The 22886-nt window shown below is 33.9% G+C and overlaps 2 protein-coding genes across 2 annotated transcripts in view; both read right to left on the reverse strand.

Annotated features, from left to right (window-relative positions):
* The window catches only part of LOC120273516 (DENN domain and WD repeat-containing protein SCD1), a 28682-nt gene extending 23828 nt beyond the window's left edge, over window positions 1-4854 (reverse strand). The window contains exons 1-7 of the mRNA XM_039280149.1: window positions 4547-4854; window positions 4215-4308; window positions 3334-3535; window positions 1933-2074; window positions 1724-1824; window positions 538-601; window positions 318-431 (exon numbers count right to left, since the gene is read on the reverse strand). Coding sequence (XP_039136083.1) covers window positions 318-431; window positions 538-601; window positions 1724-1824; window positions 1933-2074; window positions 3334-3535; window positions 4215-4308; window positions 4547-4729 — 900 coding nt within the window. The 5' untranslated portion in view covers window positions 4730-4854. The remainder of the gene's footprint in view (window positions 1-317; window positions 432-537; window positions 602-1723; window positions 1825-1932; window positions 2075-3333; window positions 3536-4214; window positions 4309-4546) is intronic.
* Window positions 4855-6343: 1489 nt separating this feature from the next.
* Window positions 6344-11396, reverse strand: LOC120274121 (glutamate-rich WD repeat-containing protein 1). The gene is made up of 13 exons (XM_039280880.1): window positions 11166-11396; window positions 11010-11057; window positions 10742-10848; window positions 10569-10647; window positions 9557-9730; window positions 9369-9467; window positions 8486-8654; window positions 8296-8399; window positions 8021-8160; window positions 7856-7928; window positions 7020-7132; window positions 6798-6915; window positions 6344-6710 (listed from the first exon to the last, which is right to left on the reverse strand). Exons 1-13 carry the CDS (start codon window positions 11211-11213, stop codon window positions 6579-6581), a joined length of 1404 nt encoding a protein of 467 aa, XP_039136814.1. The 5' UTR covers window positions 11214-11396; the 3' UTR covers window positions 6344-6578.
* Between the last annotated feature and the right edge of the window lie 11490 nt (window positions 11397-22886).

Here is a 22886-nt window from a genome sequence, read left to right on the forward strand (position 1 = left end):
CAATAAATGAGAGGAGGGCACTTAGGTGGACCTAGGTGTTGGCCTCCGATGGTCATGTGTAGTATTAACTCACATAGCTTGCTCTTTTTCATTTATTTTTCTTCTCTCTATCATTAGCTGGTGCACACTCCCTATATAGTTCATCATCATCATCATCAAAGTAGTGAACAACATGAAAAGGAAAAAGAAATAGTGGCATGCCATCAGCTAAGAGTTGGTCATAGTGATATGATGAATGATGAGAAGTCGGAGTGACTCATGTCACAGAAAACCTACCAATGTAACAAAACACATGATGCAAATATAAATGTACTTACACCATCAATCGCCAAGCCAGATGTGTCAACGTCAGAATGAAGTCCCATCATGTAGGGTGTGGGAGCATCAATGTAATCTACCCCACTAAAAAATAGTAGTGGAATATAAACATGCTACATCACAAGAAGAAAGTTCACAATTTAGGAAAAGACGTAAGGCTTACTTGGTCAATTGTAGACACAAAGACAATAATAACAGAATATGCAGTTAAATTCACACCTGCCACCTGAAGGGATAAATTAAATGGCAAATGGCCTCTGACACCAGAGTCAATAGGGTATACCTGTAAAAAAAGAGAAGACATGACTACTTTCAATCAAGAATCAGTTACATGAAAATCGCTCAAATATAACAAAAACGCAAAATATATAAAAACAGAAACCTAAAATTATGATTTCAACACACCAACATTCTAAAACCAGTTGATACCTGGTGAACTTGGTCATTCCACAGAAATTACTTTACATAACAGATACAGATGCAAACCTAAAGTTAGCTGCTGCCTAAACTCTGAAAAATGGTATAATAGTATTGACTAGGAAATCCCAAATTATCCACTTGACATCATGAATGAGTTACATCTCTGTTAATAATAATAGGCATGGAAATGAGCTACCAACGCAAATGCATCAATACCAAGGTAAAATTGTCCCTTATCTCTAACCCTCTAAGTATGTGACAAAGAAAAGATTTCTCATCGTAAGGAAAGAATCACATAAATATTGGCCTAATGTTTAGCCATAACTCTGGAATGAATGAAACCTCTCACAAACGTCAGATGGAATCAAGCCCACACAGTCTCACAAAATGAAACATTAAAATGTGGAAAATTATGCTTTTCTTTTTTTTTTCTTTTTTTTTTTTTTATTGAAATATTGATGTATAAGATTTGAATAGTTAACACTTAGGCCTTTCTGGATTAAGTTTTCATGGCTCATAAAGTTTGATCTTTCGCATAAAACAGAAATTGCTGGACAAGCAGCATACGACCAATTATAATAAAAATGTGGTATGGCATAATGCAAGTGCTAAAGTGATGATTAAGTGGTTTTGATCAATGAGTAGCATCACAAGTCCTGAGGAGCCCACTGAAGTCAGTGGATATGCATATTGGTATTTAGTAAGTGCATTTTCACAGCACAAACTTATAAATGAAGTTCCCCACATTTACTATAAACTGAAGTCTCATAACTGAAAGGATTAATAATTGGAAAGAGCATTTAATGATATGTTCTTTTATGTTAAAATATTTTTTATCCATATGTTAGGGACCTCTATGCAAAAGTTACAAGACTTGCTGCTTTAAGATATGTGACAAAATTCAAAACTATAAATTAAAAAAAAAAAAAAAAAAAAAAAAAAACTAATACAGATGCATTAGAAAATTAAGAAATTGAGGTTATACTTATTGGATCGCAGTAATATTCTCCTTTCAAGCAACACTGCAGTAAAAAGTCTAATCAAGTTATCAACATCCAAGCACTGCACCAACGGCTGGAATGAAATCTGTTCATTTTTAACAGCTGCTGGTGGTTAAAAATCTTCAGTAGTTTTGATTGGTTGGATCATAATATTAACTTCTTAATAATAATAATAATAATAGAAAGAATATACATCTGCATGCGGGAGTCTCTCCTTAGATGGAGCCTCAGCAGAAAGAAGGCAGTTCTCAATAGCAAACATTACTCTATCTTTTCCTGGAGTGGGCAAAGGAACATTCGACACCATATATGCTATGACTTCCCACAGTGGCTTGCTGCATTTGGTCAACAAAGAAAATAAGTACTAGTAACAAAAGAAAAAACAAAAGAGAAAATGAAAGGGAAAAAAAAGTAAAGCAAGTAACCTTCTGCATTAAAACATCAATAAGATTGCAAAAGATGACAGTTACCACGAAGTGCAGAGGCAGATGAATCGCCCAGATATGGTAAAAACTATTATATCTCGTAGAAATACAAGCAAAGAAACAAACAAAAGGAAATACTTCAAGCATAAGCATTTAAACATATATGAGCTTATGAGGTAGTATTTACAATCAGTAAAAATTTTAGGCAGCAAAAGATTACAGAAACATAAAAAATGCATACATCAGAGTGCAATTAAAATGAGGAAAGGTTAAGGGAAGCATACTTACCAAGTTAGCTGGCCCATTCTTATCTGTTGTAAAACTAGCTTCACATGAAAATGCAATAAATAAGATGATCCTCATTCTAGGTTTGGGTGTGTTACCTATTAGAATGCTTCTCATTTTATGTATGTTCATTAGATTTAAATAAAGTCTATTCATTTTACTTCTAAAAGTTTAGATGCAACCAAAATTCTTTCCATGTGAGAACAATATGTAGTATACAATGCAAATAGGCTAGGAAAGAGAATAGGCTAAGCTAATATATACTCTTGCAATAACATAATATCACTAGATCTCATGGGAAAAAATAGAAGAAAAATAAGTGGTTGTTCATGTCGATTGTGTTCAATGTATCAATATTTAAAAAATATTTGTACTAAACATTTAAATAAAGCAAATAGAAAGAGAGGGAAGGAATTGTTATTGTTTGATTGAGATAAAAATGAGCTCTATACCGTACAAACTACAAAGCAATATGTTTCTTATTTCAGCAACATGCAAAATTGCAATACTTCAAAATTTTTGCAATATTTGTTTTCCATCAAAAGCAAAATATGCAGCCGGATCCACTTAAATAACTAATCTAAACACTTAATTAACAGGAGTCGGAGTATATTAACCTGTATTCATCCAATTAAAAATTGAGATTGCATTACAAATTTATGATCCAACAGACGGGGTGAATTACTGAAGCTCCTTACAGTTCACTCTCATAAAATTCACAAGAGCTATCCTCACTTGAAAGAGAATCAAGTAGAGAGGTGAATGCAAATTTCAGGAAACAATTTTCACTTACATGACAACTCTGTGAATGAGGAGATTGCATAAAATAAAAACTTTGGGAAGGATATGGGGGCTGATAAGCAGATATAAGAACTAAATGTTACCTGCTCCCAGTAGGAGAAAAGCAAAGAATGAAAAGTTCTTCAAGTGCATCTCGAAGGACTTGAAAACTTGGTGAATGTGATACAAGGCAAATGCATTTATCAGCATAGGAGTTTTCTGGAATTCGATATGCTTCAGCAATGTCTTCACAAATTGGATCCCGAAAAGCAATACAGCTCACATAAATTTTGGAACCATCCCCCTCTGGAACAAGTGTTTTCTTTTGTCAACAGAGAAGTAGATAACAAGAATAAAGCATAATATATATAGAAAACTCACTAACAGAGTACGAGCAGATATCAAATGAAGAAAACACTAACAATAGTCCACAAGTTCACATACTCCAAATTTTGTTTCTGGGTATACGTGTCAAGTTTTAAAATTTGCATTCAAGGTCAAACAAATGACTAAAGAGTGAAATCTAGTAAAGTTTTTAAGTTCAAATTTCTACTTTTAAACATTAGTTATTCTGCACTATGTTGATTTCAATAAAGTAGATATCAAATAATCACGATTCACAAGTAATAAGACACGGTAGACTCTAAAAGATGGAAAACACAAGAAAAACATGAAAAATAGGACAGTGCAATAAAAATTTTAGTAGTCATTGAGCATGGTACTATCACACTGATCACACATCTTAATACTTGTGTGCTACTTGCTAATGTATACACAGTCACAAGACATCCTCAGTTACACTGGCTGACAGATCCAATCATCCAATAGAACAGAAAAGGGTGAAATAGCCCTAAGAAGAGGCAACTACCAGCGTAATCTTCAAGAAATGAATTTCTAATTATTAATCAGCATAATATCAGAAGAAACTAGTGGAAACCATTTACAGATACCAATAAAACGTATGACAAAAGACACAAAAAAGAACCTGTTAAAACAATAGGATAACTTCGGGGATAAGTTGAAAGATCATTCGAGTCAAGCCCTGAAGAATAAATTTCGATTCCTGCTGGAAGAACGCACTGCAATTGTGACAAATACAAGATACAGCGTAAAAATACATTTTTTTCACTTAAAATCACAGAAAATTGCAAACTATAAAAGCAAAAGTCTATAAACTAAATCACCAACTACAGCTGAATAAGATATTTTCAATTCATACTAAGAACCCCATTCGTCAAATTCTCCATCAAGACCAAAACAGAATCTAAACAACAATAAAACGAGCTTTCCAGATCAAAATCGAAGCAGCTTACTTACAGTGGGGAGCTGAGGAGGAGGAGGAGGGTAGATGGAGTGATTGGAGGCCGGATACTGATCGAGAAACGAGGGCATATACATGACGCCAGTGCCCTGGAAGCCCTTGGTCATGTCCAAAGACCGGATCTCCGGCCCCAGGCCACAAACCACGAAGTACTCAAAGATCCGCGAGGAAGACGCCATTGGATCTCACTCTCCCGCCTAGGGTTTGGAGAGATCCTTCGCTGCTGCTCCGAGATCCAAGCTCCGATGGTGATCCCCAGCTTCGAATGAGGAGTTCTCTTTGGGGATCGGAAGAGGACTTTGGCGCTCAATGGCGAATGCGCTGTTTAAAAGGGGATCTTTTTAGAATTTATATAGATATCAGGGTGCTTTTTGCAAAGATTTTTGGGATTAATTTATTTAAAAATTAAATTTTTATATATTTGAGCTTGTTGTTGCACTTTTCAGTTGTTCTATATAATTTATTTTTATTTTTTATTTTTAACAAAAACAATCCCTTAAGATTTACTTGATATGATTCTCGCTACTGCACTGTTTGTGTTGCAAGACAGGGTTCATGGGTAGGGTTTGTTAATAAGTTTTATTGAGTTAAATCAGGTTATCATGTAGTTTGTTATTTAGTTAATAAAGTTGTTATTTAATTAATAGAGTTGGTTATAAATAAGTTATATATATTCACCTGGGTACACAGATGACTTTTAGAGATGTTTGTTTATAACTGTTAGATTATTCATTCACCAACTTTTTTTATATAGATACTATATAATATTGTACAACTGTTTGATACTGTTTATGAATGGTTGTAGCTACATATTTAATAATTTTAAATGTTAAAAATTTTTGCTAATAGTTCTTCTTTGTTTGTAGCTACGTATTTATTTTTTAGATATTCATGTTATTTTTATTATCTGTTCAATTAGAGCTACTAATATTTTAATTAAACTACTAGTTTGTTATTTGTTAGCTATTCAGTTAGAACTGCTAAAGATTTTTAATATATCTTTATTAAATAGAAACAACAAGAGAAGTGTAAAAAGAAAAGAAAAAAAAAGGGATTAATTAGAGACATTTTTTATATTAAAAATTTTAAAAAAATAATTTTATGTTTGCAATTATTAATAAAAATAGATACATGTTGTTTATTACTAATATTAATATTGGAGGAACCCAGTGGCACCCAGTGGCGGACTCAAGAATTTGGTCCAGCCCGGGTTTCTCAGCCCAATCACAATCTTTCCTCAGTCCAACCATGGCTCCACTCCGGGCTTCCCTTTTCTTAGCTCAGGTTTAAATCTCGCCGGACTGAGTTTTTCGACTGGACAGCCAGGGCTGAAGAGTCCGCCCCTGGAGGGATCTCAAGTCTATGTGAATGTAATATATATACACACACATATTATTAACAAGTAAAATCATATATAAAATATAATATTTATCCATATACATTCACAAATATAAAAACAATACAAGAAGTTCTGTACATAGATTCAAGAGAATCCAAATTTCTCACAAAATATTTGATCAAGGAATAAACACTATCTCCCCAACCAAACTTCACCTATCCCCAACAAGACATTTCCTAACACCTTCATAAGAATTTATTTATTTAAATAAACACTCAAACTTTGATCAATTTAACTAAAAATTTTCCACCAACCAAATAAAAAAAAAAAAAACCAACAACATACACACAAACATGAAAGACCAATATCAAACTCCAGTTTCATCAATTCTGACAACAATAAAAATTGATTGATCATAATAAGAAACTTCTTGATCTTTTGTAGCCAAGAAAAATTCAGCCAAAAGAACAGAATACAACCTAAGTTTCAAGCACATACATATTCTCCAGAAGCAAAACTTCCTCAGATGCAAAAGTTGTCATGGTCAACAAATTGATTACAGTCGAGCGAAAACCGTATTCCTTTACATATTACAATTGATGCACCGAAGATAAATAAAACTAAAAACAAAACTTGAGAGCTATTAGAAGTAACAAAAAGCTTGTGATTCATGGTGGGAAAACAATTACTTAAGAAGTAGTAGACGGTAGAGTGGTCTCAACATTTGAAGGCATCAGAACATTAAAGCCGTCCGCCGCAGTTGATATGAGCATCCCCGGAATCTGTTTATGCCAATGCAATTCCTTCAGATCCTTCTGACCCTGTAAAAGATGAACACATGCTGTGAAGTAAGCTAAATTTATTGAAAGTAACCAAGAAGTAAGGCAGTTTGTGTGCGGTGATAGAACCTGATGAACAAAAAGGAGCTGGGGTGGCAAGTCTTCTGGTGCATTCACTTGCTCTTTCATCTTGGCTTTAAATTCGGCCTCTTCCTCCTCGTCTCTTTCCAATGAAAGGTCCCATATTCTGGAAATGAGGGAAAAAATGTGCAGCAGAGAACCTTAGAAATCACAATTGTTTTGCATTTATATCACGTAATCTGTTGAATATTGTCCTTGGTGGAGGCTTACGTTAGCTGATTATCAGCGGAAGAAACAGCGATAGTGGATGCTTCATGAGGACTCCATTCTATAGAGGTGATAGGGAGCTTGTGATACTCAAAGTGAGCGACGAGTGATTCCCCCTGTGAATAGAAAGAAAGAATGAAAAATGGCAGATAGATCATGTGATGTTAATATCCTCATTATATCATGCGAACAAAGTTTTCTCAATGCAAATGACAGGAAAATGATGAATAGAAATTATGTAACAATCCAATTTAAATATTTGACTAATCCAAATCATTTACTGATGGGGAAATGTAATGTTAACAAGTTTGATATTTAGATCAGAAAGAGTTCATGCACTCATCATGACAAAATCAGACTTTCCATTCTCATAGTGAGTCTGTTTCTAACAAACAATTGAGATAAAATGTGTAACAATTCATGTAGAATATACAAGCCAATACTTAAAAGGACATCAGAACCAAGTCAGTCAAACTTTGTTCATACTTGCACAAATTTATCTCTATAACAACTTTTTTTTATTGGTAAACATTATAACTTAATTTAATTTCAGATATCTCTGACACAAATTGAGAAATTCTGAGTGTATGTAAAAAGCCCTCACATAACTTTATAGGAAAGATCTACACAAGGTTTAAAAGGTGATCATAAATGTGATGCTGTTCTGTTGACACTATAAATTTGGCACAAACATCAACAAATAGGATTAATAGATGAAGAAAAGCATCAACTATTTCAATAAGAAGGTAAAAGTAATTACATAATCGCTGAAAAGAGTTGATACAGGATAAAAAATACACTCGAATAATATCCTACACATGATGAAACCACAAGCATACCTTGATTAACCTAAGATCACGAATAGAGAAGGTACCATCATCACTTCCAGAGGCTATCATGCAGCTAGCCAGTCTATTCAAAATTGTCAAGTAAACAATGTAAGGACAACAGCTCATTAGTACATGAAGGTTACAAATCATAACAAAAGAAGTCCCTTTGCTCACCGATTCCATGATATTACATTGACATCAGTGTTATGTGCCTTGATAGAAAGTGCTGGTTTGTTCCCCAGACGGGAATCCCATATGGCAATCTTTCCATCTACTGAACAAGAGGCAAAGACATCAGCTTCAGTTGGACTCCACTGTACAGAGGACATTGATGATAAAAAACTAATCAAAACATAGATCAAGGAGCTAAATAGTGATGAGGCAACATAAAGTTCGCTTTCATTAATTGGCTCTGCATAATTTAAAGGTATTAAAAATAGAATACATACCTGAAGATCTTCCACACTAGCATCATGTCCAACAAAAGGAGTAGTATTCACCTTCCATGTCTCCAATGATGGTTCCCACAGGTGAATACAACTATTGCAGTCGCCTTCAAAATAGCGGTAAATTCATCATTGAAAATTTCACATGGAGAAATGGACGCTTGAAACAAAATTAAGAATCACACTGACAGACCAGATACAAGTCTTCCAGGAACAATAGGGCTCCAGTCAATTGCATAGCCTTCATTTTTGTGCCCCCCAAACTTCATTAATGTAGATCCTAGATGTATGCTATTATCTCCTGTTCTGACATCTGCTTCAGATTCTGCCAGACTATTTAGAGCAGAAGTGAAGTCCCACACCTGTATAAATTCACAATCAGAAAAGGATTCTGGCAGAGTAAAGAAACAATCTAAATGTTGCCCATCACAGAAGAAATGAGGGGTGTGTGTATGTGTGTGTGTGTGTGTGTGAGAGAGAGAGAGAGAGAGATTGGACCATTGATACATGTAAATGAAACAAATAACAATCTGAAACCACTCACTAAAGACAAGATTATCATGTATATGCATGATTGGTGGGTTCCATTAAGTTAGTTAAAGACACTAAGTTAATTTTTCACTGGTACGTTGATGGAAGACTGAGGCATCAATATAATTGCATCCGAAATAAGCCAAAAGCAAAGAACATTGCAATGGTGAACTGAAATTTCCACATATCTGACACACTAGGCAGAGTATGCCCAAATAACAATCAGAAAATTAAATAAGATATTTTACTAGCATAATAGGTGATGTGCTGGCAAAACATTTGGTATCATTAGTACAACCCCCAAAGTTGAGAATAATGCATTATTTTGTTATTAAACCAAAACGGATTCATTGAAAAGCTTCAGAGTAATTGCATGTTGCAGAATATTTTCCCAAAAGGTTAAAACTAAAAGAAAATGCAAATAGATGAGCAAGATTCATTACAACAATAAGCAGTAGAAACCCATCTTCAGAAAAATCCCGTGTTAACTTCAGTAACTCCATCTCTAATGGCTTGAAAGATTCAAGTTCAAATCATAGCCATACCTGAACATGGCCAGTATCAGCCCATGTAGCACATATATGAGGTTTTTGGGCCATTGAGCGTATGCGGTTTACACATCCTTGATGAGCTACCTTGTGCAACTGTCATGACATAGCAAAAGTAAGGTCTCTCCACAAAACATTTAATTTCTTGTAAAACAAAACAAAAGAGGACCTTAAACAACTCTTACTTGCAACACAGGTTGTTTGTCTCCACCATCCCCATCCTCCTCATCTTCATCACTGCTGCTATCACTATCCATCTCCTCGTCACCATCACCAGCCACAGGCATCAATTCACGTTTTTTCCCAGAAACATTGGAGAGTTTAAAAAGTGCTATATAGTTCCAAGATGCTTGCTCAGCCTGCAAGGAACCAAAACACAGTGAGGACTACAGATAAATTTACCAAATCCAGAAGCTAAATTCAAAAAAAATAAATAAATAAATAAATAAATTCTACAGTAAATGAATGAGGGAAAATTATTTTTTGCGTAATAATCAATATGTGAAACACAAAAGAAAAATACATTTAAAAGTATCACTCATGATATGAATCATTAAATCAATCATTATAAAGAACTGCAAATCCATGAAAAGCGTGGACAGGAAGACACGGGGTTCTTGGGGGGTGGGGGGTTGGCGGAAACCAAATAATGCCTGCCTAGTGTTCAGCATTACATTAAGAACACACAAGATGGAACACCATGAAAAACACATTCATATTAGCTCATATTCTTATTAGAAGTAAGGACCCTTACCTACTGCAAAATCAACCAAAACGTCAAAATCTAAACAATAATTTCGATGTATACCTACTGCACAATCAATTAAAACATAAAATCCAAACAACAATTGTGACACATCTAAATATGCTTCTTATATCTGTATGGGGTTGTAATATGGCAAATATCATTGACATTGGAATTTTTAAATCCAATTGACACCCAAATTTTACAAGAAAATCTGGTCCTGTAACTTCCACTACTTACTACACAAAAAAAGTACATGTCTAGAACATCTTTTAAAATCTTGCAATCGCATCATGAAAGGATCAATATAAAGATTTGAATGCAATTCACATCCATCAAAGTTCAACAATCTCTTCTATTTCACATTCAATCAAGTCTAAAAATCTACTTCAATAAATAAAAATAAAAATAAAAATAAAAAAAGGGGAAAAAAACAGAGCTAAAAATAGAACCTGTGTGCCTGCAACTCCATACAACGTATGCGGAAACTCAGTGCGGATCAATCCCAAAGAATCATGGACGACATCAAAACTAGCAAAATACCATTACTAAATAAATAAGTAAACAATGAAAACTTCATCACTGCAAACAACAAAATCCACCCTTAACTTCTGTCCTCTACTACCTCAAACACGGCCAGCCGATACTGAAAGCATGCAGATAATTATATGCTGACGGATCACATTGAAGCTCCTCCCCTTCCTCCAATTGATCCACTCCCGGCCGCCAAACCTACCAAAATTCACCATGCCAATTCAATCCAATCAATTAAAATAATCAAAACAAAAAATTAGAAAAAAAAAAATCCTCCTTTCCCACTTTTTCGCATATTGAATCACCTAATTCGATTAAAAAACCCGAACTTTCGGAATAAAAAGGTGAAAAATATTTACCTTTGCTGGAGCAGAGGGCACTGAAGATGACTCACCTTTCTTCGAACTCTAAGAAAGCAAAGAAAACAAAACAAAAGACATTGTAATCATCCAAAAGAACAGAAATGAAACAAAGACGAGATAGAGAGATGGAGATGAAGACAGAGGAAAGAGAACCTTGTTCTTTCTCTTGAGCTTCTTAGGGTTCTTGAGACTTCGAACCATTGTGGCGCTGCAACTGCCAAGGACCACGAAGTGGAGAAGAACTTCTAAACCCTAGTCCGGCGACGAATATCGCAGCCGGCGTCGAATATCGCAGCCGGCGTCGAGCGACAGCACCGTTCTCCGGCGGGGGATTCGAGCGCAAGCTAGGGTTTTGGGTCTTCTCACTCTTCAATCGGTGAGAAAAACGGGGGTTCACCCCAACGGCTGAGATTTGAAGATTTGAGTTAATTTTTTTTAAGCCCCCTATTAAAAATAATAATTAGAGTGTAGTCTTTTTTCATGGGACATTTGGCCCTGTTTTTTTTTTACTTGTCCATTTTAACTAATGGTGTGTTTGGTTGAATATAACTGGAAATACATTGGATTTTGATTTACAATATAACTAAAAATTCATGGATTTGAAAATACAATAATGCAAAATCGGGTGTTAGGTTGGATTCAACTTAAAATACTGTATTATGCATTTATTTGGAAAAATTTGTAAATCTGTATTATGAAATCCGGTGTTTGGTTCGATATATTAAGAGATGTGGGCACCCATGGTGAGATTCCCCCCAAACTCTCAAACTCACAATCTTTTGTGTTTGTTTTATTTTTAACGTTAATGTTGATTATTTTATTGATTGTAATTATTATATTAATTAACATAAGCATTAAATTTTTTTTTAATTAAATTAATTTCATAATTATTGATATATTTTTTTGAATTCTCCAATAATATTTTACTTGTTTTCTTAACTTTTAATTAAATAGTTCCGAGTTAAATAAAATTTAATTATCCATGTTAAATAAATTTTGAATAAAAAATTAATTAAATGAGTTATTACTCAAAATTTAATTAGATAAATGACTGCATTTCATAATATCTCATTTAATATTTTTGTATAATAACATTGCTACAAATTAGCTTCTTGTACCCCATATATCATACAACTATGAAGAAAAAAAATATGGCGAGGCAATATATACAACAACCTTAATTCGAAAAATTTGATACAACAGTCATTCACTCCCAAAAACATTCAAAGAGGAAAACTAAATTCATAATGCTCCATCTAGTGCTTCCCATTCAACGTGTCCCTGGATCAAGACAATAAAGACAATAACAAATGAGACAATTACAAACATAAGATGTTCAACATGCATAATACAAATAAAAAACGAAGTTAAATATCCCTGACAATCATAATCATAAGATAATCTAACAAATATAGACCATTCCAACATTACAAGACATCAACTGATACAAAAGTAATGCATAGAAATTGGCTTCAAGTTTTGCTAATTTTGCCCTCAATACCCTCCTCTTTAATTAGCCATTGTTTCAAAAAAAAAAAAAAAACTCCTTTGCCCAATACATTCTAAGTTCTTCATCATTCGCTAAGAAAGATATAGCCCTCATTTCATCCGCCATCAACCAATCATAGGCCCTATTGATCTCACGGCCAGAATATCCATGTGTTTTTAATTTCATGCACTTGTTCATAAGGTCTTTGGCAAAGGACAAAGTACGAGTTGAATTCATATTCTCTAGTGCCTCCTTAAATGTGTTATTCATTTCTTGTATTGCTTCAACTTCGGAGACTAATTTTCTTTTTCCTTTTCCTCTTCTTGTTTGAGTGGACATTGCTCCCCGTGGTTCTGAGCTTTCTGAATGCGTGTGGATAGGTGTTGACATATTTGCATGATAGTTTGTCTCCTCAAAAGACATATCTTCAAGACCACCAATTTGAGTCAATTGGCGGAAGTTTTCATTATCATACATGTCCATGCCAATTTCATCCCCAAAGTGAATAACACGATGTCCACTAGCCTGGTCATTACCACAAATAGTCTCCAGCAAGTCATGATCTTCAATTGGCTTGTTTAGAAATGGTTCATCTTGTAAATGAATCTAGTACACAAGAACAAATTAGTAAAGAGTTTACACAAAAATAAAAATTAAAAGAAACCATAAATAAGATTGCTTCCAAGTCAATTAGTACCTTGATATAGTTCTTATACTCTGACTCACCCATGATTATCATTTTTAGTCCATCATCCCAACCCATTCCACTTAATTCTTTCAATTTTTTTAATTCTTGTCCATCATTTTTTAATTGTCCTTAGGTTTTTGGACACATTTGATTCGGTAACTATAATGCCGAATTCCTCTTTTATTGCCTTAATTGCGGCATGGAATGCTTGGGGTTTGAAACCTTTATCGACTTTAAAGCCTTGTTCCACTTGAGAAGCCATGAACTGTATGAAGAAGCGGCTTTCAGTAGATGACCACCTTTTGTTTCCACTAGTTCTTTTGTTATGGCTTCTTACTATTGATGTTTGGCTATCCTCTGATGCTCTCATGCTGTACATTCTACAATTTCCAAAAACATAAGCATTGTTTCTTAAAAAAGAATAATTGAAGTTTAGTCAAATCAACTAGTCAATGTCATAAATTTCAGAATGAACACGCTATAAAAAGATAACAACAACAAAAAATTACAAGTGTGAGTGAAAGCATATAATTCATAGGCTGCAGATATGTTGCCAAAAGATTCTCATATTCCTAAATTCTCTTAAAAATAGCTTGTCTCAATATCAAAGCAAACAACAACCAACTTTTTATAAAAATGAAAATTCTGTGCCAAAGATTACATTTGATGATCGAGAGGAATAAGAAATATAATTTAATAAACCTACACATTTAAATATCAATAACACCAAAAAAATAAAATAAAACACACAACTACAGAATTTAGCTACCATAACATTGAATTACCAAAAAAACATTGTAAGGACCTAGAGATGAACTGCCATAACATTGAATTACCAAACACATCGAATCCTATCAATTTAGCAAGCATTGTCTTACAAAATAATTGTACAGCTCATGGTGTAGAAATATGTTTATTTTGGTTACATAAAAGCAAACTATTAACTATCTACTTATTTGCCCACATATTGCACGCAATTGTTTCTCGGTATGCCACCCATTCTTGAGCCTCTTCTCTTTGCTCCCTTGTGTTACTCTGTGAGGGTAGCCAATGCGGAGTCCACTCTACCTCAGATGGTATAAACACATCTTCACCCCCACTTAAGATGTAATTATGCAAAATACATGTAGCCAAGACTAGTTCAGCCTGAGTTTTGAATGGAAAAAATGGTCTAGATGTGAGAATCTTAAAACGCCCCTTAAGAGAACCAAATGCACGTTCGATTGTCGTACGAGCCGATGAATGGCAAAGGTTAAAGAGTTCTTTATGGTTCACCGGTGTTCGTGAGCCAAACTCTTTGAGGTGGTACCTAACACCCCTGTAAGGAGATAAAAATCCTGGTCTTGTAGCGTACCTCGCATCAACCAAGTAATATTTTCCTAATAAAAATCAATTAATAGATTATTATCGTATGTTAACCTATAGTAAACTACACAAAATAGATACCTTCGGGAACTGATAGGCCATTCGCCCTCTCGAGTGCATCACATAAGACTAGAGAATCATGTGCTGAACCTTCCCATCCAGCAAGGACATAGGTAAAACGTAAATTAAAGTCCATAGCAGCAAGCACATTTTGTGTAGGATATGGTTTTCATCCATGAAATGATGCCCCAATACAGAAGCATGGATATGGGTCCCATCTAGCGCCCCAATACAGTCCTTCCATTATTAAAGTATAACGAACAATTATTTATTAGCTAGTAAATTCAAGATATAATTTAAAAATGCATGTCTACCTTGAAATAAGGGTATAATGTAGACCTCGATGCTATGTATGTTGGCATTTGTGTACTAGGTGGGTGGACATACCCGTCACGTAATTGTCCAATTGTGTAAAGCACATGATTGAAGTATCTGTTAATAGTCTCGCCAGACCTAAGAAAATTGTGGGCAATGACTCGATTGCGTTGGTTATGTCCAATAGTATGTAAGAACATCAACGGTTGTTCTTCGATGATGATGTGCAACGTATCTCTCATAAGTGTTGAATGATTCAAATTTATGTTACAAAACCCATATGTTTTTTTTTTTTTGAATTTTTGACTTATATTTCATTGATCATTTGCCATCAATATATATACAACAAATTTACATTGAAGGGCTAAAAGTTAGGAATAAAAGTTACAGGATGAAATCAAGGAAGATTGGTAACGTTGGCTAAAATAAAGGAAACAAAATAGGAAAAATAATTTATGTTACAAAATCCATATGAATCATTCAAATTTATGTTACAAAATCCATATGAATCATTCAACAATAAGACATTTTCGTCTCATTATAGAACAAAGATTAAAGAAGGTGGATTTATTCATGCGGACCATGTTGATACTGGTGGTGTCATTGCCGTCCACTAGCCTGGACAAATATTGCTCTCTAATTACTAACTGATTTCTTAATGGTTCTCTACAAACTCTACGTCTTTTACTATGCAAAGCCAACGTGACGGCATAAACTGTAGCTAAAAATATTTGCATAATAGATAACTGATCCTTTCTGACATTCGTAGCCATCTACAATTTTTAAAAATATAAAGATTTAAAACAAAAATAAATTATGATCCATAAGAGCACAAAATAATGCAACAAAATATTGTGAAAGATCAAAAAATTAATTATATAAATTAGTATGTTTTCGGATTATAAATCACACAAGTCCATGTAATTAATGTGATACATTCATATGATGTAGTGGTTGAACACAGAGAAGCTTATGACAATGAGCTCCCATTTCAACATTACATCATTTATGCAGGTATTTTAGGATATCTAGTTTTATTAATGGAATCTTGGTAATAATTTAATCATGTTGATTAATTATGGAAATATGGCAATATGGTATTTCACCTGCATGATTACAAGTGGACAATGCTCTATCTAGCTTCTTAATTGAGCTAGATTTAATATTTTAAATGTTTGTATATATATCATATTGTTTATTTGAGTGAGATTGTGGTAAATTACATAATAAAATTTAAAATTTCAAACATTTATTAATATTTTTCTTATCAAGAGGGTTGTGAAACTAATTAAAATGAAGACAAAATTAATAGGTAATTCTTGCCAAAGAAAGTGAAATCTGCGTGCCATGCTATTTTGATCTCAAAAGACAATGAAAACTCCACCTAATTTAAAAAAGAAAGTTTTTGAAACCTAAAACTATCTGCAAACATATTAGAGAAAGCCCTCTCAAAGAGAGTTATAATAATGTTATCTAAATTAAGGTTATTAAAGTAAGATTTCTAGCTACTAAAGAAATTTGATTTAGACCTATATGCAACAAAGAACTTTGTTTAATAAGCAAGCATGGGATAAATTACGAATATGCAACCCTTGAGTCAAAATTGCATAGGTCTACAACCATTTGGTTATGAGTGATTAGTTCTAAGTTCTAAATCAGTAGCCCTGACAAATTGTTGAACACCCAGCAGTAATTGTCCTGCCATTTTAGGATGTTTATATTAATTTAAATCAAGTTAAATGTGACTTCTAAAATATTATAATTACAAATATTGTTTATAAAAAAATATATAATGATTAAAAATAAAAAATTTGTCTAGAAGAAAAATATTACAATCATCCACAGTATTCATATAATTATATTTTTCCAATTGAAAAAAATACACATCCTAGAATATATTTACAACAATAGCCCATTCTTTTTCAGTGATACATCCAAACACAATGAAACAATGCAGAGAAAACCTTTAGGTCCAAACACAATGAAATAATGAGAAAGAGTGTGATAATTGTAATCATACTAAACTTTTAGGTTCAAATAATATAAAGAAAACAGAGAAAATCAATCAAACAGGCAAGAGCTAAAATTCAACAGACAATGTATTAAGAATATCTCCAAACAAAATTTGAGAACACATAAGTGAGATCAAGGTGTGCATGTTCTCCTTGTAAACCCCATTTCAAAAACCAGATTACTGGAGAAGACATAATAAAATGACTAAATATAATTGGATTTCAATGTTTTGGAGATGTGTCCAATTGCATTTTATTGCACTGGTCTTGCAATTTTGATATAATTGATCACATACAGCCAAATTGCCAATATGATCAGTTAACTACTTCATCATGTCAATATTATTGGATTTCTGCAGCTTAGTTCTTGTTCTAGCAATAAACTAAATGCCAAATGTGATCAGTTAACTGAATGCAAAACTCTTGGAATAAATCACTTATTTCTTGGTTCTCAATCCTATTGACTAATACAACCACTATAATTGTTTTTTTCATTAGAAAAATTTAAATAATCTTGCAATTGAGATCACTGTTTCTTTTTTACCTTATGCTATGCCTCTAAGACATACTCCATGGCATTTTTTTGCAGTAAAAGTACATCTTCAAATTCATTCATCTTTTTGGATCATATGTATATATACATGTAAATATAACCTGCAATCAACTTTAATAAGGCCTTGTATTCATACCAGGCATTCCATAATAAAATGTTTGCATATTAAATAAAAAAACAACACATACAACATGATTTTCAGCAGAAATATATATAGATATAAACAGATTCTTGGAGGAAACTATACCAATAAGCAAGAAAAAGGCTGGATCTACAAAGATTTAAGTGTGGATATCTAAAAAAATCAAAAAAATTAGTTACCTTAAGCTAGAAAACAACAAATATCAAGGAAACTTCAAAGTTTAGTGAAGATCTATCTCACTGTTGAAGATTTGCAAGGAATAATGCATAAAATCCAAGAAAAATATAGTTAGATCAAGAAACATGAGAGTTATAAGAACAAATAAATATAAGGAAAATCATGAGAAAATTAGATCCAATTGGTAGAACTTAACAGAAATGGATGAAGATGATTTCATGCAAAGGTTTTGCTATGATCAAAAGATGAGATGATCTCTTGCAACCGGAGGATATTGACGATGCTCGATCTTGTGCAATATCATCAATCGGAGGACGACGTGAACAGAGCACTCAAAGAACTCTTGGAGGAGATGAGTCAATGTTATTGTGTGGGAGAACCACAAGCCCTTGCTGGTGTGAGTGGAAGACAGCCTTAGTGGAGCTCTTGCCGGTGTGAAACCTTGAAGAAGCTCTTGCCGGTGTGAGCGGAGGATGACAACACTCATATGAAACCCCTCTTCTTTTCCTTCTTTGATTTTCTTTTCCCAGAATTTGGTTTTACGCCCTGTTTGGGAGTAAAACGAAATACTCCCAAAAAGGCACTGTAGTGTAAAACCAAATACACCAGGATTTACAGATTCACCCAAACAAATAAAGGATTTCATAAAGTGTTGTATTTGGTTTTACATGTAAAACTAAATACTCCGAAACAAACACACCCTAATTCACATATATTAAAAAATCAATTAAAATTAATTGTATTTTAAAATTTATAAAAAATTATATAAACTTTTCAAGATTACCCTTATTTAAAATATGAAGCTCAATATGATTTATTAAAAATTGTAAAAGTGTACTAAATATAAGAATAAATTTGAAAAACTAATATTTAATGCTTCATAAATTTTTGACAAGTAAACTGAAAAGGAGAAGGAATAAGTCACATTCATTTTGGAAGAAATGGTGAGAAAAGTAGAAAAGTGAATTGATTTTCCTCTATATTCTATGTTTATTTGTTAGAAAGTGAATTTTAAACTAAAAATTATTTCATTAATTTTTTTAATGAAATCAGGAAGTGAGCTAAGTATAACCCCCTTTTTTTCCTTTTTCTGAACCTATTCCGAGTTACAAAAAAACTTATCAAACTTCTTTCCCTACCTCCCTGTCCAGATATCTTCATCACTTCTATGTCCTCCTTTTATCTTGAACTTTGTCTATTGATCTACACAGTAATTCAAAATCTCTTGCTCCACCTATGTCCCAATTTTATCATCAATCAAAATCTCGCTATTTTCTTAACCCATGTCCTATTCAAGTGAACATTGTACTAAGATTAAAGCATAGTTTTACGGCTAAATTTTTTGGGTAGTCACTTACCTTTACTTTTGTACCACTTCGGTCATCGAATTTCAATTTAAATCAATTTGGTCACCGTTCTTTAATTTCATTTCATTGGCTAGTCACTACCCATTTTTCGGCTGCCCTTTGCTTATGTGGCACCGGAGAAGTCCAATCATTCTCAGAACTACCAGCTTAACATGCTCAGTTGGCCAATCCACGTCAACAGCGTCTCGGTTAATGTTGCACATATAAATTGCATTATAAACATCATGCATTTAGCTAGTATTCATGCATTTTTCCTAGTTTTTATGGTCATTTCCCTTTCTCCTTGTACAATCTACTCTTTCTAGTTGTTTTCATTGTAGGAAGCTGGAATTGGCTGAGAAACCTGGAGACTGGGAAGAAACACAGCCTATCTGTGGTCTGCGAGAAATACCTGTGGACTGTAAAGTGGCTGGGGCCCAGCTTCTATCTTTTGGATATAAAAGGATCAGAATGTGACTTTAGGGAAACAAGGAAGGCTGGGAGAAAGGGGCTGGCGGCTGGAAAGGGAAAAAGGAAGATCTGAAGACCTGGAGAGAGTTGAAGAAGGGAGGAGAGCTGGAAATTTAAGATCAAAACCTTGTAGACATCATAGGGAGTCCTCTCAGCTTGTTGTGCTGCTTTCTGCAGACTTTCTTTTCTTTCTATCTTTTTCTTTGTAACTGAGATGGTGTGTGAGTAGAACTTTTCTTAGGTTTGGGATTAGCCCAAGGTGTTATGTGTTTGATGTGTTAATACATTTTGTATGGATCTTTTATGCTTAATGGTAGATTTCTTGAGTTGATTTCTGATTTGTGTCAAAGCTTGTGATTGTGAAAGCATTGCTTGCTATCTTAGAGATCTAGGTTAACTGAGAGGATAACCTGGGTCTTGGAACCTCATTAATCACCCTGAACCTGCTGAAAGGTAGTTCTTGAGGGCTCATTGCTTAATCACTGTTTTTATTCAGGTTTTGAGAAGGGTTTATCTACCACGAAAGTAGGAGGTAGCCTTGATCAAGCCTAACTTGTTATCTCTTGAAAGAGAGTGACAAGTAGCTTAGGATTAATGCCCTTCAAGAGATCTGCCCAAATCTAGTTTAGATCCAACACATTATTCATGTTATACCTTGTGGTGAGTTCCCAAAACCTAAGTCTATTTTAATCTGAAGAACGACCCACAGCCTTGTGTTCCTTCAGCCTTGATTGTGTTTTATTCCCTGCTTCTTGTTATTCCTAAATCCTACCTTTTTAATTGTCTAGATAATCTCTTGTTGCAATAAATTGGTAATCAATACTTGGTCCTCGTGGGATCGATACTTATTTACTACTTGGCAAAACCGTGCGCTTGCGGTTGTGCAACAGTTAAAAAAAAAAAAACTAATGCCACATAACTTAAATGGCTGTCACGGCAGCTTCATCTTCTTCCCCATTTTGCTTCAAACCTCGAGAGAAAACAATGGCTTCCCTGAGAGATGCTCAGATGGTGATGACTTCTAAAGCACCCAACTGCACTCGCATTGAAGAAAGATTATGCCCTACCCTAGTGAGGTTACATTGGAATAGGATCAATTTCAATGGCACTATTGCATGAATGCCTTTCTGCTTCATAAATTTATGTTCTATTAATTTGTAAAGAAACTATGGTATGGATTGTTTATTAGTCTGAAATGTTCATTTTAGAAGTATCTGGAATGGAATATCACTTTTGGTCTGAAATGGTATCAGTTTCTAGGGTACTATTGCGTGAATTTCTTTCTATTAATTTTGTTTAGTCCCTTGATATGAACTATTGTTTTATTTGGATGAATGGTATTTTGTTTGGATGGATCTATTTGTTTAGTCCCTTATTTAGTACAAACTGCTGTTAATTTTGTGAAACTGAAAGTGATATGCAGAGAAGCATTCATCACAACAGTATAAACCTAGTCATTGAAAGGGTAAAATAAAGACATATGAAAGAGAAAGAAAAATAAAAGAATACTCAAAAGGTTTTCAGTTTTAATAGAAGATAAGGAATGCATGTTTTTACAAATTTGGTAAAACAGAACCAGTTAGAAATGTTCATAAGTGTTATTTAAGACATTGTTTTTGATATTCAGAACCAAACATTGAGGTACACCTGGCAATAGAAAGAGTTACTTCCCACTATATGTGCCACTTCCTCCAGGTGGTACCGAAAATTTTCTTCTCATTGCATCTCTCTGTCTTTCTTCACCATCCTTATTTTTCCCTCGATGCTTCAACACTAGAAATTTGAAGTAGTTTGTGCAATTTGTTTGGCAGTATGTTGTGGTTTTGCATTTATGCTACCCTTGCCTCCTATGACTTTAATTTTTTTTGCCTTCCTATCACTGTCACGTTTCTAGGTTGTGACCCCATGTTTTGACCTATCTTAGAGGCATCAAGCATCTACAGCAAATGGGGAAACCAAAAAATTTTTTATAATTGTCAATATAAAACTCTTTAAGTATTTTCTATGATTTCTACCTAACCTGTGAGATGGGATCTTCAAATGGCTGAGTTGATTCAATTTGGTTGCTCCTACTTTGTTGTTGATACTTTAAACTCAAACATGGCCCAAAAATTGGTTGGATGAAACTTTTAACATTCTAAATTTTATATTAACAGAAGGATTTGACTACCTTAAAATTGACATTTCACATGCTAGTAATTAGATTGGAATGTATAATTTAATATTTTGGATCAAACTTTTAGCAATCTGAATTTTATATTAACAGAAGAATTTGACTACCTAAAAATTGGCATTTTATGTGCCAGTAATAAGATTGGAATGCATAATAGAAGGATTACATGTAGATTTGGTAAAATTGAGTGATCATGGCTAGCACTGTTCTTTGTTTGTGTGCTTCGTATGATAGAAGGAACCTTTGAATATTAATGTATCATAAGATTGTTAACTTGGGGAAAAAATTAACAGACTTCAAATAATAGATAGAAGGAAGCAAATACATGTGTACTTGTTTGTGCATGTGCATTAATGTGTATTGGTACACTTTGGATCCCACGAATGAGCCCATTAACCTTACAGATTTTTTATTTTACTCATTAATAATTAGAGGTGATCTTGCCATGAACATTTACAAAAAAAAATGTATAAAGAGAAGAGAGGTTACCATTGTGAAATGTTCATGCAAAACTTGGCGATCAATATCATCCATAGGGTTGTACTGGCTTGCTCTACTTCTTTGTCCATCTTGCTTGTTCAATGTACTTGAATTTTTTTCCTGTCAAATGCAAATGTCACATGCTCAAATTAATATCATGGCAAAACAGTATCAATTATTAATGAATAACCATAACAATGGAACACATGTTCTTTACCTTCACACCACCATGGAACCTTTTGTTGTGCCCTACAACTCCACAAATAGAGTACTTAATGGTCACATCTTTTTTGCTGACTCTACCATTAGTGAAGCCTTTGGTCTCTTCACCCAACTTTTTCCTCCTAAGCAATGTCTTTCTACCTCTCCTTTTGCTAATTGGTTCAGGAGGGATCATAGGCCTTTGATCACTCTTGGCCCATGCATCTTTATCATGAGTGGGGGATAAGGTGTGCCCATAGGTGTCCATGTAAGTGCTAACTTTGTAACAATTGTGCCCGTAATTCTCTACTCTATCATTGTTGTAGAATATTACTGATATGGTATGGGAGCATGGCACACTACTCAACTGCCATCTCTTGCATGAACAAGTAGCCCTAATCT

Source organism: Dioscorea cayenensis, chromosome 12 (genome assembly GCF_009730915.1).
Source record: "Dioscorea cayenensis subsp. rotundata cultivar TDr96_F1 chromosome 12, TDr96_F1_v2_PseudoChromosome.rev07_lg8_w22 25.fasta, whole genome shotgun sequence".
Lineage (NCBI taxonomy): Eukaryota > Viridiplantae > Streptophyta > Magnoliopsida > Dioscoreales > Dioscoreaceae > Dioscorea > Dioscorea cayenensis.